Genomic DNA, 18729 nt, shown 5'->3' with positions numbered 1-18729 from the left:
ATCTGTGCTAGCTTTTGCTGCCTATCTGCCAATTCACCCCTTCCACTAAAATCCACACGAAACAAGGCCATCACGGAATCAACAATTAGAAGTTTAAATATACCAGCTTCTTCATGAAATTTAGCAGCAACATGATCCAAAAGTTCCATCTGATGCTCACTTGTATAAGCCCTCGCATACATTACATTATCTAGAACTGCATTCTGATCTAGATTAAAACGGTCAGCAATTGGTCGTAAGCGATCAGGTCGAAATGTGTTTTCCGTATCAATGTACACCACTTTTCCACCCATGTAACCCTTAGCCCCTGGGATTTGAGTTGTCACAGACAACGTGTGAGAGAGCTGAGTCTTACCAGTTCGAAACTCCCCAAACACTTCAGTTATTGCCATACTTTCAATACCACCCCCTAAAAGTTTATCCAAGTCCTCACTGCCAGTTGAAACCTTAAACACTTGCTTGCGCTTGGAACTGAAGTTCAGTGCAGTAACAAAGCCTGGAGTCACCATTTTTGAAGCGGCCTCTTTGATCTTATCGACTTTTGCTTCCGAAATACCTTTAATATGTGACAAATGTTTCCTTGTGGTCATATGAACACCCTTTACTGTACATATTCCTGCCAACTTGAGCTTCTTTAAATCGGATGCATTGATCCCATGATCTTGAAGACAATTGATGTCTTGGAAAAATGATTCTTCATCATCATCTGCATCAATCAAAGAGCTACCTGCAACTACTTGGTCCTGCATTGTTACTAAATATACTTAATGTTCTGAAAAACAGATATGAATGTAAATGTAACTTTATTAACTCTCGTGCGGGGGAAAGGACAATTCCTATAACACAGTTACACAGATGTTCTGTTTACTGTTTCCATAGACCTCGCTTTTAATATATTATATTGTAGTTATATGTGTACATATAATTTTAGTTATTTATTGGAAAATCATAAAGAAGTTTAGCATATTATTGAAACAAAGAAGAGAAAGATATTAACAGCAAAACGAAAAATCCTCATATTACGTTATCTGTTTACCGCCAACCGTAACCACTAGGCACTAACTTCTAACTTCTACAACACTATCACCCCTGTACCCTAACTACCAACTTAAACTGTAATGACCTGAGAATTCTTCACCAGTGTCGTATTTAGTTCTACTTTTATATTTTCCAATACGTCACAAATAAAATACAAGACAGTTAAATACGGCAATGCTCGACATGTTATCGCCAATATCGTTATGTTCATTTAAAAATGTAACCGTTAAGCGTTAACGTACCCTATAGGCCTATAGACATGCTGGTACCGAGCTTACAAAAAGCCCGGCATTTCTTTTCGGTGCCTAGTGGTAACCTGAAGGTGCCCGGAAAACCAGTCAGGATAAAAAAGTTTTGACGAGAAATCATTCTATTTATTACGAGAACGCAAACAGTTTTGTAAGCTTTTAATAAAATGCCAACTTTAGGATTGGCCGCCATCTTGTTTTAATAAATCGTTTTGTGTACGATTTGTGACGTCATTGGATCATTCGCAACTAAAAATGCATGACTAAAAGAAGTGCCTTAGGACTAGGTTAGTGGTCTACTATTGAAACGGGTACGTTTTCTGGAGACACTGCAGTATTTATTAATAATAACAGTCTACAAGGAGAAATAAAAAAGTACTTATATACTATAATGGCGAGTTAAAAAGAATGAGTTGGGCACATACGTAGCCTAAATATCCTCGGCCAGATTGCTTTATTCAATATGGACAACATGTAGATTTACAGAACAATAATTTAAAAACTACCTGCATTGTTCAACTAAGTTTCAATAAAAAGTAATAATATGGTACAATAAACAATGTAATCGAAATGTTTACAGTAAAGATGCGATGGTTTGCCCTTAAATTGGTTTCCGTTTCTCTGCATTCCAAATTTCATCTTCGCTCTGATCATTCTCCGCCAAATGTGGGTATGCAGGAGATACAACCGAAGAATAGCCATGTCCTGTTTCGTAGAATTTTCTATCTTTTGTGCTGGTCATCTCATTCATTTCATTTTCTTCTGTCCCGCTTGATTGTCGTTCAGCATTCACGGATGTTGCTCCGTACAATGGTGGATTTTGCTTGTACGGCCGACTTGTAATCTCCGTATCGCTCTGCATTAAAATAATCATGTTTAATAAGCAACACTATGGTTTATTTAAACATTACAAGTTATCTTACTTTTACACTGTCGGTTGAGTTGTAGTTTACAGATATTTTTGACAGTATTCCGCCACAAGAAGCAGTTTTTCCATCTTTGTACCTCCAATAACACATTGCTGATACAGCGATAGCGGTTAGGAGGCACACCAGCAACAATATGAACACCACACCCGTATTGTTTAGGCGACCCATGAAATTTGACGCTCGAATTATGGATACTGCCAACGTAGTGTTGCTCCGTGTACCTGGAATTTGAATTAGGACAAGTTTAGTCTATTTTTGAAACAACGTGAATAAGTTTTGTGAACTTACTTGTGGTGGTGGTGCTCACTGTAAACGGTGGGGTTGTTGTTGTGGCTGAGTAATTGGCACAGGAACCAAATTCAGTTCAATCTCGTTAAGACTGGAAATCAACCTTCCGGAAAACTGAATTGGCCAAGAACATGCAATATTCAGTTGGTCATAACTTCGTAAACTTCTAGACAAGCTTAAGAGATAGTGGTAATACAGTGATGCTTGAGAACAGCACAACCATGGGTTCGGGTATGCAGCAAAACCTGTAGCTCGTCTGTCCAACTCTACGGTCCCATTGTTTCTGTTTATATCTCGCACCCAACTTGATTGTGGATAATGAAGTTTGTTTCCGAATAGTGAAAGATGCGTAAGACTGCTTAAACCAGAGAAAGCACTTCGATCAATGTGGTTGATCTATACATATGTCATACGTAGAAAAGTGTTATGGTATTTGCTCACAATTAAACTTTTAGAAATGGTGACAAAATGTACAAAACTAAGTCTACACTATACAGTGAAAACAGATAATACTAAACGTCCCTAACCAACCTTATTTCTAGCCAACAGGATGGTTGCAATACGACCCAATGTTGTGAATTCAATACCAACAGTAGTAAGTTGTCCATCTTCTAAATCAACCTCTAACAGCACTGGTACAGTCTCGAAGACCCGACTGGGCAGCGTAATCAACTTTGTGCTACTCATGAACAAATATTTCAGACTTTTCAATCCTCGGAATGAGTTATCCGACAAAGCTAAAAAATTATTTTCGCAATTTAGTTATATGTAGTAGGGTGCTGGGGGAAGATGGGACACCTTTTCATTCCATTTTTTCGTCCCATTTGGCAGTAAACAAAGAGCATTCAAAGAATTTAAATCCGTTTCCTGACGACTCCCTTGGACCATTTTTAAATGTTTAAAACATGATCAGGTTATCTGGATATTACCTGCTAAAAGTGTCCCACCCCCCCGCTCCCCCACCGTACTATAGTACTGTGGGGTAAGATGGGATGCAGTACGCTCTTTTTTGTCGTGATAATACGATTGCACAATTCTATAAATATACTATGTTTACTACCACATCGGACAAGGGTCTGTGACCCTACACTAGTATATAGGGCTTCAGAGTGTAACTTGTAAGTAAAAAGTATTTTCTATGGAGTCATCACACGGTACAGTGACGCAAATCTTTTTTTTAATTTGTGGATAAATATCATTCTAAGTTCATTAAACTCAGCGTGTTTTGTTTAGTTAATAGTGTTTCTTCGATTTACTCTTAATAAGTTGTAATTTGTTTTTGTGTGCTATTTTTATGTACACTACACTTAGCTGTCTTATTTCAAACAAAACTATCAAAACAATAATTTCGCATCCTACAAAATTGCCCCTGTATTGTATATATGGGTTAGGGTCTTGCGGCAACGGGATTCGGACAAGAGTTGGCCCATTACTTATACTACATCAAACAGCTCTTACCTTGTATTGGGTTTTCGCTCAAATCTAAAGTTTCAAGTAAATTCAAAGGGTCAAAACATCCCTCCTCGACAGCTTCGATTTTGTTTTTGCTCAAAATTAGCTCCGTAAGTGAGAGATTGGATAATCGGTTAACCTGCGTAAGCAAATATGTTATTAAGGACGAGGATCCTAAAACCACTTGCGTAAATGCAGCTTAAATTTAGCGGAAAACCTTTAGCACATAATATTCAAATATCTCAATTATGTTTTAAACAATAATAACGGTCTATAACATGGAATACAGTTTGAATGCATGATTAGAATAACGGTGTATGGTATGTTTTGTTTATTCTGTGCCAACCTATTTATGCGTAATATCCGTACTTTGTCTTTTATCGCGTACAATATGACAGGGAAAGACCAACGTATTATAGGTAAATGTAAACTTCAATACTTTATTATTATATAAATTAACCAATAATAGATGCTAAATGCCAAAAAAGGTGGCAAATAACAAACCCTATTTATTTTGCGAAAAACACATGCAGTTATGCGAAAAGGCGATTTATACATTCAATCGCTACTTTACGCGTTTATAATCAACATATACTTACATGAGGTTTAATAAGTACTGGACCAATAAAATTTCTGTCCAAACTCAACGATGTTATATTGTTGTACAGCCCACTTGGCAACTGAGTCAACGAAGTGCATGTAATTTCACCAGCCATGAGATTACTGCAATCGCAATGTGCATTCGGATCCGGGCAAACCTGTCTTGCTTTACTTATTGTTGCCAAAAGTATTAGCAAAAAACATACAAGTCCTACAAACCTCATCGTATTCGTATATGCCCAACCAAATATGTTTTACTCTAGCGTTTATGCTCTGTGTATAATACAAAACTGAGTCAGATTACAAAGTTTACCGATGTTCACATAACTTCTGCATAATAATACGTTCATCATCAGATAAATGACTATAATAGGCGCATATATAAACGACAATTATAGAATTCCGGTATTATTTAGAATATACACATGTACATATCACTAAAACAATAATGTCTACCCTCGTAACAGTGTAACAACCGCTTAGCCGTTTGACCGAGGCCCTACACCACAAACATGATAACTATCATCACTACGCAATTTCGTATGACGAACAAATGCGACCCTTTCTGTGTGATGTCTTTAAATACAACACTCCACAATCATCATTACGGTATGACACGTATTTTGTTAATCATGTACCTTATGTGCGTTCACAAAATTGCTCCAAACCTGCAACCCTGATTCACCTTAACCAGATGATGGAATTAAAATGTTGAGTGACTAATATAGCCGATGTCCTGATTTGGTATTGTTCATTCACGTGACGCGACCGGAAATTCGTGACGTAAATAGAATATGTAGGGATTAACTCACACTATATATCCCATATACATAGAAACATTTAACGAAACCCAGGAAGTAAAGTTGATGTTAAAGTCAACCTGTATTAAACCCAAAGAGTTACATGGCTTAAAAGGGGAACAAATTTAAACCTGCTAAAAACCAAACGCTGTATAAGGTCTATTATGAATAAATTTAAATGATAATTAGAGTAGATAGTAACTCAACGCAAACTTTATATTTTAGTGATTGTACTTTATCGCACCTTAAATGTTTTCAACAAGTATTTTAATATGTCATTAACTAATTGTTAGCCAACAAAGAATATAGATTACGCCAATACATATTCTCGATTTCAAATGTTTTTAAATGCAAACACTTATTTTTGTTGTGTACACATTTGTTTCAGTCTTGTAACGGTTATCATGTACTAATTAATTGTTAATGTTTAAAATAATCTTAAATTAGTTCAATGTTAAAATTCTCGAACTTTTGTATAGTAGCGTGGGGAAAGATGGGACACCGTTTCATTCCTTTTACTTGTCCCATTTCATTTGGTAGTCAACAAAGAACATTAAAAAAATAAAAAAAACGTGTCCGTATCCACAAAACTAGTTTATAATACGATCAGGATGTTTGTATGTTATGTGCTAAAGGTGGCCCATCTTCCCCCACAGTACTTTATAATTAATTGTCACCTCCAATAATAAACATGCTGCACAGAATAGCTGATAATAATAAAAGCAGCAATCCTGGTTGTTTATTTTTGTAATGGATATTTTGAGTATTAAATTAACAAGAATAAAATTTGTGTCCGTTTTATTTGTCTATAACCTTGATAACGAAGACATAAGAATCTTAAAATACACAGCTTACTATCTCTAGTGTAGGTCGTGTTAAATTTAAGTTTAGAAAGCAACATATAACACATGCACACGTTATCTTAAGAGCGTTATATTTTACTCTGCAAAAGAGCGTTTCAACAAATAAAAATATATAAAAACTACCGGTATAAACTAAATTCGTTGAATGCTTATGCCTGTTTTTTATTCCTCCCAGGGATTTCTTCTATACATCAATTCACTCTGATAGCGAGACATGTGAGAGGGAAATGGTGGACTTAAAAGAGTCTTCCGGTCAGCAGAGATGGTTTTACTCTCCACGAAGTCCCGTTTCTCTCCAAGTGTAAGTCGTTCCCGCTTTTCCAAAAAGAGACTTTCGTCATGGGGACCAGGATAAATTTCTGCTAGCTTTGCATTCTGAAAAGTATAGTTGTTTATAAGACATTTAGTTTGCCTTAATGTCGTGTATTTTTGCTAAATATGACTGTTCTTTCAAATACCTAGTTTACTGTGAAATATTACCACTTTTTTGTCCTTTAAAGACACAAGCAACAACACTAAAATGACCTGTATCAACTTGTTTCTATTCTTCATGTCTGTTTTCCATTCAGGAACATATCTTTTGGGTATAACTGGGTGAAGTCTTGAAAAGTTAGGGACGTGTTGTACGAGTAATTTGCTCTGTGCACTGGGGAAAGATTTGAAACGTTATTAAAAATAAAATTTAAAGTGAATATTGTTACGAGTTAAACATACATTTCCAATATTTAAGTATTGCATATCTATAGTAGGGTCAGTGGGTGTTAAGGACCAGTATCGTTTGGTGTTTCAAAAAATCTAGAAATTTTCAAATATACATCATATATTTCTGAACTATAATTTTTACCTTTGCTTAAAACATTTGTCACTTTCAGAAGACATCTTCGCAAATACAATATACGAACAATACAGTACAAAACCCAATATGTGTTATATTTTAAAGATTTTTTTACATTTATTGTGTTGTACTTTGCAACAATCAGTGTCATTTAATTCGTAATAAGCACCTTTATCAATTCAACCATTGATGTCCACGTTGCTAATTAACAACGTTATAAAATATTAATAAATGAACTTTGCAATGTTGGAAAAGGATATATTTTCGGGCAAATACCTGTTAGCGGATTTACGGTAAGTAGGCTACTGCTGTTTTGTGTATTAGGTGAAAGACTTAAGATTATATGTTTATATTAATACAACTATAAAGTTGAAAAGAAAACAAGCATTAATACGGTCAAGTACCACGTAATACCTAATAGGTATTACCTATATACTGACTTACATGGTGGTTTGAGCACCTCTTTCTACTTTCGACATGTTTTCTTTCCGAAGTAACTTTACAGCCTTCAGTAGGTTATATAACCAGATTTAACCTATCAGTAGTCCTAGAGCACCTTTAATTAATGGATCAGTAGAATCATATACAAACTATCGCAAGAAATATAAACATAAACTTAACCTTTCGGTTTACCTGCAGCTATTTTACTTTCTCTCTGCAAATAACGTGGGTCAATAGGCTAAACATTTGCTATACAACTGCCGTGTACTGCCGCTAACTATACAGGGCAGGCAACAAGAATAGCCCAGTTTTAAAGTGGAATTTAATCTTTAGAAAATAAAAGAACCGTGTCTTGAGTCTCGCCCTTTCGGTATTGTTCTGCTAATCACGTGATTAATACAATTGCTCGGCACGTGTCTGACATTGACATGGGCGAAGCAACAATAGCTACTCACAGAAGAAGTACATTGTATGGGGCAACGAAGTATTGTTTATTTACAAGCACAAAAGGATTTAACGGATGACATGTTGCGTGACAAAAACTGTCAGCAGTTACGGTATCTTCGTGCAGCCTTTTGTGTATGTTTGGAGTGTAACCCAAGCGGACACATTTTGCAAAATATGTTGCTGGGTGAATGATTTTAGAGGTTAATCTATTATTTACACAACAGGACTTAATGCTTGGTACTGGCCTGCAATAATGTTTACGTAAGTCGTTTGCGTAAAAATAGATATAGACAAAAAGGATAAAATATATAACGTACCACCGTGAATATCATTTTGCAGAGTTAAGTATACATATAAGGCTAAGAGATTGGTTATTTTTAGCATATACTGTTGCTGAACACGGACGATAATGAATTCTATGTCGGACATTGTAGCGTTGAAGAGGGTGGACATGGAAAACATTCAACGAATCGGGTATGTTGAAATGCATGGGCAAACGTTATCGTAAATATACGCGATAATTCAAGTTCGGTGAACATGTGTTTTGTGTTGCGTTCTTTTTCAAGCATTAGTTTATTTTACGAAATAGATTTTTGGTGGTTGTGGTATTGGGGTATAGTTTGGCAAAAAGCACCGTAATCTTGCTTCCCGCCCCCATTCAAAGAATAAGAAGAAAACACGGGCCATCTTACCCCAAACTGCTATATAGTAGGATGGAGTAGGTTGGGACACTCTTTTACTCAATTTCCTCGTCTCATTTGGTAGTTAACAAACAAGATTCAAATTATAAAACCGTATCCTTACGACTCTCATAAACCATTGTTAATTGTTTAAACCACGATCAGAATATTTCGACAATGTGTGCTAAAGGTGTCCCACCTTCCCCCACAGTACTTTATACTAAAGTCGGAAGTAATCCAGTATCTTATTGGAGTAGCAGGTCGCGAGTGGTGTTAGGAATAGACAGATATAACAGGCACCGAAAAAAATCAGTTTCATATGAAATGATTCGAATATTTAATACATTTTGCGGTACAATTAAAATATAATGCGCAAGTTGCATTACGAAATCGGCAGCATAATTTTACTTTATAAAAGACACAAAATACTACCGAAACGCAACGTCTTAGTAGTTTATTGAATTTGTGGTAACTACTTATACCGTTTTTGTTCATACAAAGTCTGGTAGTTTAAACTAACTGGTTTTACTTTTACACTTAGTCGGCCATTAGTTCCAATAACTCCAAGACTGGTGACGTGGAATGTCAACAACGAACGACCAAATGTCTACTTTCCCAACATTGTAAGTAAACCGTATTCAAAGTAGGGTACGATGGGGGTAAAATGGTGCACCTTTGAACTTATTTTTTTCGTGCCATTTGGTAGTAAACAAAGCACTTTCAAAAAAATAGTCGAAGCACTCTAAAAATACAGAACATTATATGCTAAAGGTATCCAATCTTACCTCACATCTTTGTATTACTAAATCTCGATAAGTTACACCACTGTAATATTCTTGTTTAGAATCGGAGCTACATTTCTGACCTGACCTACATACCTGGACAATTCATTAACAGAAGATCTCACTACAACAGTGTCAACCGAGAAGCATCTTGGACGCCATATACTTCTGTTAAACATCAACCGCTAGTAGAATGTGACAGTAAGCTATGTTATGTACACAACAAATATACCGTTTCTTTGCTTAACGGTAAATATTATGTATTTCTGCCAAGCAACAGAATAAAGACCAACCTTTGTTAATAAGAAGGAAATAGGGGACATGGTAATAGAACGACAAGTTTCAACATAATATATATTGTAATTTTCAAATCAAGCCCAACCATTTTCAAGTTCGGGTCAATTTTATATTTTTAGTAGATAGTAACATCACTAGTATTAATTTTGACCATATTTGAAATCGGTTAAACATTTGAACAGTTTCATGCATGTTAACCGATCGATAGTTTTACACAACGTGTGGAAACCAAATGATTGACATAACGAAGCATAAACATTTCATGCTTTATTTTTACAAAAAAAAGTGGCCCAGAGCCTCTGACTACACCCCTGTGTCATATTAATAATGAAAGTGAGCAATATTAGCTAGCACCTACCACAGATCCTGAAGCTGAAGACGAAGAAGAAGCATCTTTAACCAACCCTCTCTATCATCCACAACTAAGGATTCCTAAACCACTTGGTTTATTAAAGAAAGAATACAAACACCCTCTGTCCATGTATGAAGATGTTTTAAGCAACAAGTTTTCAAGGTGAAAATGACTTACTTTTAATGACTTTTTGACTTTTTACTTTCATCCCATAGTACAGTAGTTAAAATGATACATATTTCTAAATGTAGTATATTCAGTTCAAGGCTCAGCGCTGTGTTTCAGTTTTAAATTTGCTGGAACCCATTTATTGATGAGTTGTTTAAACTGGTATGCATATAAATAGAAACAACCTATCAACTTACAAAGTTTCATGTCTTTTTTAAATTCCGGAGGTATCCCACCATACAAAGTAAAACAATACATCATGTATAACATAGTGATAGTGATACGTTTCAATATGTTCCTCATAAACTGTGGAATATACAAAAACAAAAGTCGATAAATAAGAGTCATAAGACTAAATGATAAACTGTATGTATTATTGGCACTATTCTTTAATAGGCAATAGCTACCAACAAAAAAATCTTAAATTTAAAGGTGTTAAGTTAGTTGCATTTTGTAAATGAAGCCATATAGAAGTTAAAATTGTCATCACCTACACCTATACTGTTTAGATATGCATTGAAACAAAGCAATTTCAAACTGTTTAACTCTGGAACACAAGATCCCACCTTACCCCAACAATATGTAAGCAACCTGCCACAGAGTGTATATTGGTATGCGGAACGCCCACGCAATGCAGGGAAAGAGTGGGGTAAAAAAATTGTTTTCTTTTTACAATATCATAAGACAGTGCTTATAGACCATTTTTATTGCTAAAATATGGTTTATCAAACATAGAGAACCTAATTATTAATGTGGCTAATGCAATATACTTTGACTATGGTTGTTTGTAGAATCAACTAACAGCAGAGTAAAAGCCTTTTAGATGTAACATGTGATAAACATATGTCATTTTTAAACTTGTTTTAAAACTTGAGGTGACTGGTACCCTTACTGCTAAACGCATGCCCTATGGACATACACTGTTTTAATGTCTTAACAAACACTATTTCTATATAAATACCACTTTTCATACCTTACCATTATTGCAGTTACCAATCGATGGCGAATGTGGAGTGGGGGTAGCGCATCAAGTCCTGAATAGAAGATTCTTTTCATTTAATTGTTGTTTGCAATTTATGAAGTACAGTATACAAATACCAATATAAAAATCTGTCAATACTGTTTTGGAATTTATTTTACCACATTGTATCTTTAGTTAAGAAACTAGCTTTAATACAGCGGTCAGTGGTTTTACAGTTTTGATAGTTAAGTAAGGGAAACCTACTATCTTATTTCCAAAATGTAAGCCCAATGCTTTTGAGCAGGTGATACTGATATCATAATGCTTTACAAAGAAAACTCAGTTTAAGCTAAAAAACAGCTTTGAACTACTCTTTATGAATCTAGCTATTTCTACTAAAGGTAAATGTTATAATACTTACACTTTACACATCATATGACTTCACTAATGAAAATCAATCTTTAATTTGCCTTATGCAGATTTCAAGACTGTTTACTTCTTTCTGCAAGCATATATTAATTTGTCAACACAAATTTACACCAATGTCTATTTGCCAGGGCATTAATGTCTGTTTAAAATAATAAAAAATCAGTATGTATACCCTGTAGAAAAATGAAAACATAATGGATTCTGTAAAAATGTGAACAAAAATGGCAAGAATTTATAAATACAAATTTAACACACTAGGATCTAACTTCAAAATCTTAAGATTTTTTGAGCTAGTTTCTGCAGTGTCTGCTGGAACATCATTGATGTATTTTCTCTTCAACTTTGCATTTCCTTCATGCAATTTGTTATCACTATTACTTTGTAAGGTTTTCAAGCTCTTAGATTGTTTGTGTGAAAAAGGTGTTGACAATTCTTTTGCAGTACAATCACAAATAATAATTGTACCGGAATTATTTTGAGAATCGTTTATCTCACTCTTTTCGCTAAAATTGTTTTCAGGAATCCTACCAGTGTTGGGCGCTTTCTTGGAAAATGTAAACATTGGTGGTTTTGACAATTTTTCGTCCATATCTTGTATGTACATATTTAGTAATGGTGCAGCCCATCCATGACCCCTGCCTTTGCTTTCACTAAATACATCAGAATGAAAGTCAGAGGAATGAGAACAGATTTTTAAATGTCCTGTAAGTGCGGGCTGTTTCTCCAGCACTTTTGCATCAAAACATATAATTTTTAAAGCAGGTAAAGTAGTTAGAAACGGAAGACATTCTTGTGTTATATTGGGATTTCCATCCAAACGCAAAACTTCTAAACATTCAAGTCCCCATTTAGCTCTTCTGTGTTTAGATGTAAAAATTTTAATTCCCTGAATTGAAATATTGTTATAATGTAAAGCGATAACTTTAATCAACTGTAGTGTTCCCAAATGACATAAAATTTCATGGCTGTTTCCAATTCTGCAATGTGACAAGTCAATGTATTGAATATAAGTATATGGAACTATACAGTCTAAACACGAAGCCAAGAACATCCATTTACTTTGTAGATTTAATCTTTGAAGAACTTCTTCAGCGTAAGCATCTACAAATACATCTAGAACTTTTCTCCAATTACCATATTCATCAGTATTGAAGTAACCTGCTTCCATGCAACCATCAAATATTTCTTTACCAATGAGCGCAGGTAATCCATGGAGTGAATCAACGTTGTGTATGTTGTTAACAACATACGCAAGGCATAACTCCTTTAGAGTATAAACTGCCATGGTGCAATTTATATCCGGACCACCAGTGATTCTACACAGTACCTAGCTACTTATACGTTATACCATAGCATAGTCAACTTCTCTGCACTTGCTTTTCCCACAATTCAATAAGCTCCAACCATAGTTTAATTGAAGTCAATTATTCACCCACGAATAGACTTTAAAAAACCCGCCAGTCATTTCATTAAGTTGGGCACGTTAGTAGTCTTACATTTTTTGTCGATTAGAGCTTGGCCACCAGAGTCGTATAAACACCGAGTAGTCCAACTGCCGTCTATGTGTGTCCAAAATAGAGCAAAAGTGGTGACTTTGACAATGGGTTTAAACGAACTTGTTAAGTTTTGTTTGTGTTTTCCTATTGTGGGAAGGTGTAAAAGAGCTTCTATTTACCTTACCAAACATTTTTTAGAAAAAATGTATAAATTTAGCCGCATTAAATGACTAAAATGTCGCAAATCAACCGCTTCTAATTCTAATTTTTGACTTTTTTTGACACAGAAAACAAATAACACATGTTTTTTACATTTTTCAACCTTTAAATTTGTTTTTAGGCCCAAGTTTTTCTGTAATTTACCGAAAAACATACATTTTCCCTATACCTACTGTGTTATTTTGGACCCAAATTGCCGTTCAATTTGTGTTTTACGTAACAATGGGTTGGACTACTCGGTATTTCTATGGCTCTGTTGGCCACACCAGAGTCGTATAAACACCGAGTAGTCCAACTGCCGTCTATGTGTGTCCAAAACAGAGCAAAATTGGTGACTTTGACAATGGGTTTAAACGAACTTGTTAAGTTTTGTTTGTGTTTTCCTATTGTGGGAAGGTGAAAAACAGCTTCTATTTACCTTACCAAACATTTTTTAGAAAAAATGTATAAATTTAGCCGCATTAAATGACTAAAATGTCGCAAACCAACCGCTTCTAATTCTAACTTTTGACTTTTTTTGACACAGAAAACAAATAACACATGTTTTTCACATTTTTCAACCTTTAAATTTGTTTTTAGGCCCAAGTTTTTCGGTAATTTACCGAAAAACATACATTTTCCCTATGCCTACTGTGTTATTGTGGACCCAAATTGCCGTTCAATTTGTGTTTTACGTAACAATGGGTTGGACTACTCGGTATTTCTATGGCTCTGGGCCACACGAGGAGCATTAGATTGCTCGTGTGAGAATAAGATAGGACCATAGCCTATGGATAGGACACCTTTAGCACATAATTTTTAAATATTCTGATCGAGGTTTAAACAATAACAACAGTCTATGGTGGTCGTGCGGATACGGTTTATAATTTTTTGAGTGTTCTTCGTTTGCCACCAAGTAGGACAAGAAAATAGAACGAAATGGTGTCCCATAACTCCCCAATCTATTAAATGAAATTTTAGTTTTTTTACTATATATGGAAGACTCAAGAGTAATCGCGTCTTTGTATACACAAATGCCTGTGAGAAAAATACGTTTTCACAAAAAATACAAACCAAAAGAGGTTATATAGCTACAATGAGCAGTCGGTAAAATATATCCCACATAACTGTAACCAAAATACATTATATTTTGCTTATTTGTTAAAGATATGATTACTTTACTAAGTGTGCATGGCCTGAAGCAAGAGTTAATAATTTTAATTTAGTTGTTATTGTTCTTTATCTAGAAACATGTATATAAACTGGTTACTACTCGCTTCAAGCATAATAAGCTCCCCCAAAAATGTACGCAATGTGTACACAAAAGACAAATGATCCGAGAGATTTTACGTTACTTTGCTAAACGGTTTAGTCGTGTAGCAACCGCGTGCGCGAAGCTACACCATCGTTTGGTCTGCTGAAGCGTTAACTTTGTACGTTTAAATTCCTTAAAAACAGGCATTGGAGCCCACTTCAGTTTGTTCAGTCAAGCGTACCCAAGAGCATTCCAGGGTTCTAAAATCAACAATTTTATGCGTTACAACAACAGACGAAGCAAAACTCTGGTAAAACGTTCTAAAATTTGCTGTAGTGCTGAAGCGTAAATATGGCTGTTCCTTTTTGGATCAAGCAAGTGTGGGAGTTTAGGTCAGCGCTGGTTGTGATACTTACCCCACTGCTACTTTTGCCTCTCCCGCTGGCCTTGCCAGGAACGGTAAGTTATATTTATTAACCATAAATATACCTGTGATATAATACTACGGGGTGGATGAGATACCATTCGCACCAAAATTTTAGATTTCGTGATCGTATTTTAAACAATTACCAAGAATAAGGTTATATAAGTCTGTATAAATATTCTTTGTTTGCTATCAAATGGGACTAGAAAGGGGGTAATGAGAAAATGTACCATCTTACCTCATCTACCCATAACTTACACAGTTTTAATCACCCTAGGAGTCGTCATGCGGTTACATAATTCTTATTATGGCAATATACTGGATAACCGAAGCAATCCCGCTGGCAGTGACGTCACTAATACCTCTCATACTCTTCCCATTGACTGGAATAATGACGTCAAAGGAAGTTAGCAAAGCTTACTTCACAGACACAAACTGGTTGTTCATCGGAGGTTTAATGATCGCAGTTGGGATCGAGAATTCAGGATTACACAGAAGGATTGCAATCCGTGTTCTCATGTTGTTTGGCACAAAGCCGAGAAGGTAATAGCTATGTTCGTTTATAAGTACAATTAACTGCTGTGATAAATTCCACGAAACTAGGCCTGATATAGTGCTCAAGAAACTTGCTTTTTATCGCATGTTTTGTCGAGACTATAATGTCATTATTTTAGGCGAAATGTATCTCTCATATAGAATTCCATTCGTTGTATTTTTGTCGGAAACGTATTTCAAAGCACTTGACCCTGAATTGGAACAGTTTAAGCAGTTTTATTTTATACGTATAAGGTTAATGGCTGGATTTATGGTGACCACGTTTTTCTTATCGATGTGGATCAGTAATACAGCAACTACTGCAATGATGCTTCCAATTATAGAAGCTGTGTTCATACAACTCAAGGAAAACGAACTTAAAACAGCTCGCCAAGAAAAACAAGTCAGTGTTGTTGTTTTTCATGCATCCGTGCGCAGTAAAAACTGTACAACAAAAATGACCTGAACCTTGGTCATATATGCGTGTTCACACACCGTAAAATAAGTGGATTCGCACTGCCGGTGATTGCAATTGGTTATTCTCGTGCGTTCAAAGTTTCGAGGTTATAATGGACAATAGGTCCTATATATCTATATTCAGAAATAAGATCAAAAATTAAAAAACATTTTTCTTTACTCATTATTAAGCAAGCAGGACTGCTGTCTTTTTAATTTTCGATTCAACTGTAATGCTTGGCAACTTAATACAACATTTTTTTAATTCATAATACATTTGATTAATACCCCTTATAGGATTCAAGACGAACAGAGGAAGAAGAGTTCACAAATATTGCTGTTGGTGTAAAACATCTTTATGGGCAAGACAACCCAGCGCTTAAAGCTGACGAGGATATTGAGGTTCGATGTTAATGTAATACATGTTTATATAGTACTGTGGTGTAAGACGGCCCGCGACGCGATTTTGAGCGGCCCGCAGACAGTTTTCGGTCTTACATGATAATGTGGCCCGCGGCCAATAGGCGCCTCACTTGTGACAATCCAGGGTACCCTTATTAAAAATAAATATAGTAGGGTGGAGGAAAGATGGGACACCTTTAGAACGTAATAACCAAATATTTAGATCGTGTTTTAAACAATTAACAACGGTTTATGGGAGTCGTGAGGATACAGTTCTATGATTATTTGAATTTTCTTTGTTTGCTACCAAATGTGACGAGAAAATAGGATAAAAAGGTGTCCCATCTTCTCCCACCCTACTATATTCTATTACCTACGACTTTCTGCCGAAAAGCGGTTTATATTTGCGCCAGGTATAATGACCTTTTATTTAGGTTTTAAAGTTGCTATAATCGGCAGATATTTGTTATTTGGCATAAATCTTGATTGGGAAAAGCAAAAAGTTTTTATTTCCTGTGCATACAAGCTGAACGCACTTCGTCCGTGTGACGTCAGAAACGCATGGCGGCAATACTGTATGATCGTCGGACGCGATAAAGTTTGAGATCTTGGAAGTGAGGCTGGCGATTAACGCATTTTTAGTTGGAAGTGTGTTGCAACGGATGGGAATTTCTATAAATTATTTCAAATGTAATAAAACTGAAGACATGTTTTGAATAAATTATTTTCCCTATGAGATGCTATCCTTGCTGTCAGTAAGTTTTTAAATCGAGGCATTACTTTACGCGTGTACGAAGTATTTTTTGCAAATCATCTGTACTTTAATGCACATACGTGAAAGTAAGGCAAATATCCAACCTATTTTCAAGCACTTGCTGGTTAAATATTCAAGGGGACAACCGATGTTATGACTTAAATAATCAACGTGTAAATTGCTATTATGTCGTAATCAATTGCCAGGTCAAACAATCGCTATTATGATGCAATGAATCCACGTGTGAATCCCTACTATTACGTAACAAACATTCTGTTTGGCTGGGGGAAACATCGTAAATATACAGCAGTGTTACTTCTGAGGCATTGAGGTTCAAGACGTGTTTATTTTACGACGCATCTGCTTTATTCTTGCATATTACTCAGCGAGCTCCTACCCTGTTTTTTTCGCGATCTGCGATTAATGTATCGATTCGTGAATCCGGCCCGCCAATTATGTTATTTTCCCATATCAGGCCCACCGACTGGAGAAGTTGCCCGCCCCTGGCTTAATTGGTCCCGAAAAAATGCAATATTTTTAGACAAATGAAGAGCATCCAGATATGATAAAATTGTATGCATCGTAATAACGGCGACTATGACGTCATTGATACGGGACAATGGAGTTTTGACATGAGTGCTTTTAACGGATAAAAAATTAATTCAAGTCGTAGCGTAAAATTAATTCAAGTCGTAGCGTAAAATTAATTCAAGTCGTAACGTAAAAATAATTCAAGTCGTAGCGTAAAAATAATTCAAGTTGTAACTTGTGATATGAAAATAATACAACTTATTACATTAAATGCGATTTGTTCGTGTTGTATTTTGACCAGGTTGGGCCCCCATACTACGGTATAATACAGATTTGTAAATATTCTTTGTTTACCACCGAATAAGACGATATAAAAAAATGAGCACACGTCCTATCCTACCCCACCCTGTTATATGTTTGCACGTAACACATATGAAATTTAAAGGGTAATTGTTGCTATGAAATACGAAGATCTATAGTGTGAAAACCATAGGTTTTAGATTTACCAGCCATGCTTTTTAATATAAAGTACCTAAAATGATTTCAAAAAATGGAATCTACTCGTTTACAGCAGAGCCATAGAAATACCGAATAGTCCAACCCATTGTTACGTAAAAGACAAACTGAACGGCAATTTGGTTCCAAAATAACACAGTAGGTATAGGGAAAATGTATGTTTTTCGGTAAATTAGAGAAAAACTTAAGTCTAAAAACAAATTTAAAGGTTGAAAAGTGTAAAAAACAAGTGTTATTTGTTTTCTGTATCAAAAAAAGTCAAAAAATGGAATTAGAAGCGGTTGATTTGTGACATTTTAGTCATTTAATGGGGGTAAATTTATATGTTTTTTCAAAAAAATGTTTGGTAATGTAAATAGAAGCTGTTTTACGCCTTCCCACAAAAGGAAATCGCAAATAAAACTCAACAAGTTCGTTTAAATTCATTGCGAAAGTCACCGCTTTTGCTCTATTTTGAACACACAAAGACGGCAGTTGGACTACTCGGTGTTTTTACGACTCTGGTTTACAGCTTAAATAGAAATGTTATTAAATACTTTTTAAATTGGAAAAT

General features: G+C 35.4%; 6 protein-coding genes across 9 annotated transcripts in view; 2 read left to right on the top strand and 4 right to left on the bottom strand.

The window, feature by feature from the left end:
• LOC100177038 (meiotic recombination protein DMC1/LIM15 homolog) overlaps positions 1-947 on the bottom strand; it is a gene marked incomplete in the record, with an annotated part of 1465 nt that extends 518 nt beyond the window's left edge. The window contains 1 exon segment of the mRNA XM_018814181.2: positions 1-947. Within this exon segment, the coding sequence (XP_018669726.1) occupies positions 1-749 (749 nt within the window).
• Positions 948-1390: 443 nt separating this feature from the next.
• LOC100185638 (leucine-rich repeat-containing protein 70) lies at positions 1391-4866 on the bottom strand. The gene is made up of 6 exons (XM_002129717.3): positions 4555-4866; positions 3962-4094; positions 3035-3240; positions 2504-2899; positions 2210-2436; positions 1391-2142 (listed from the first exon to the last, which is right to left on the bottom strand). The coding sequence occupies exons 1-4, from the start codon at positions 4777-4779 to the stop codon at positions 2519-2521; spliced, it is 945 nt and encodes a 314-aa protein (XP_002129753.1). The 5' UTR covers positions 4780-4866; the 3' UTR covers positions 1391-2142; positions 2210-2436; positions 2504-2518.
• A 1270-nt stretch (positions 4867-6136) lies between these two features.
• LOC100180914 (testis-expressed protein 43-like) lies at positions 6137-11683 on the bottom strand. 4 transcript variants are annotated; one of them, XM_026836795.1, is made up of 4 exons: positions 11603-11683; positions 11194-11254; positions 6744-6864; positions 6137-6593 (listed from the first exon to the last, which is right to left on the bottom strand). In XM_026836795.1, exons 2-4 carry the CDS (start codon positions 11199-11201, stop codon positions 6381-6383), a joined length of 342 nt encoding a protein of 113 aa, XP_026692596.1. In that variant the 5' UTR covers positions 11202-11254; positions 11603-11683; the 3' UTR covers positions 6137-6380. The 4 variants fall into 4 exon arrangements, with proteins under 4 accessions (XP_026692596.1, XP_018669645.1, XP_002129969.1 ...); XM_018814100.2 differs by lacking the exons at positions 11194-11254; positions 11603-11683 and adding an exon at positions 10059-10126; XM_002129933.4 differs by lacking the exons at positions 11194-11254; positions 11603-11683 and adding an exon at positions 7498-7690.
• Positions 7833-11339, top strand: LOC100183277. Its single transcript, XM_026836794.1, has 6 exons — positions 7833-8415; positions 9163-9244; positions 9466-9604; positions 10064-10214; positions 10730-10869; positions 11210-11339. The coding sequence occupies exons 1-6, from the start codon at positions 8351-8353 to the stop codon at positions 11260-11262; spliced, it is 630 nt and encodes a 209-aa protein (XP_026692595.1). The 5' UTR covers positions 7833-8350; the 3' UTR covers positions 11263-11339.
• A 67-nt stretch (positions 11684-11750) lies between the features above and the next one.
• Positions 11751-13121, bottom strand: LOC104266192 (leucine-rich repeat-containing protein 42-like). The gene has a single exon (XM_009861827.3). It carries the CDS (start codon positions 12893-12895, stop codon positions 11843-11845), a length of 1053 nt encoding a protein of 350 aa, XP_009860129.1. The 5' UTR covers positions 12896-13121; the 3' UTR covers positions 11751-11842.
• A 1476-nt stretch (positions 13122-14597) lies between these two features.
• LOC101242602 (solute carrier family 13 member 5) overlaps positions 14598-18729 on the top strand; it is a gene marked incomplete in the record, with an annotated part of 6916 nt that continues 2784 nt past the window's right edge. Inside the window, 4 exon segments of the mRNA XM_018814098.2 lie at positions 14598-15018; positions 15261-15526; positions 15773-15920; positions 16271-16365. Coding sequence (XP_018669643.1) covers positions 14911-15018; positions 15261-15526; positions 15773-15920; positions 16271-16365 — 617 coding nt within the window.

Source organism: Ciona intestinalis, chromosome 11 (assembly GCF_000224145.3).
Source record: "Ciona intestinalis chromosome 11, KH, whole genome shotgun sequence".
In the NCBI taxonomy this organism is placed as follows: Eukaryota; Metazoa; Chordata; class Ascidiacea; order Phlebobranchia; family Cionidae; genus Ciona; species Ciona intestinalis.
This window is presented reverse-complemented; position numbering and strand designations above follow the sequence as displayed.

Coding starts and splice junctions, on each gene's coding strand:
- LOC100185638 (XM_002129717.3), bottom strand. CDS start 4,779: ATGAGGTTTGTAGGACTTGTATGTTTTTTGCTAATACTTTTGGCAACA. Junction 3,241..3,961: donor GAGCGAAAACCCAATACAAG/GTAAGAGCTGTT, acceptor ATAATTTTTTAG/CTTTGTCGGATAACTCATTC. Junction 2,900..3,034: donor TCCTGTTGGCTAGAAATAAG/GTTGGTTAGGGA, acceptor ACATATGTATAG/ATCAACCACATTGATCGAAG.
- LOC100183277 (XM_026836794.1), top strand. CDS start 8,351: ATGAATTCTATGTCGGACATTGTAGCGTTGAAGAGGGTGGACATGGAA. Junction 10,215..10,729: donor TTAAGCAACAAGTTTTCAAG/GTGAAAATGACT, acceptor TATACTGTTTAG/ATATGCATTGAAACAAAGCA. Junction 10,870..11,209: donor CAATGCAGGGAAAGAGTGGG/GTAAAAAAATTG, acceptor CCATTATTGCAG/TTACCAATCGATGGCGAATG.
- LOC100180914 (XM_018814100.2), bottom strand. CDS start 10,093: ATGCTTCTTCTTCGTCTTCAGCTTCAGGATCTGTG. Junction 6,865..10,058: donor CTTCAGCTTCAGGATCTGTG/GTAGGTGCTAGC, acceptor ATCTTTCCCCAG/TGCACAGAGCAAATTACTCG. Junction 6,594..6,743: donor ATAGAAACAAGTTGATACAG/GTCATTTTAGTG, acceptor TATACTTTTCAG/AATGCAAAGCTAGCAGAAAT.
- LOC104266192 (XM_009861827.3), bottom strand. CDS start 12,895: ATGGCAGTTTATACTCTAAAGGAGTTATGCCTTGCGTATGTTGTTAAC.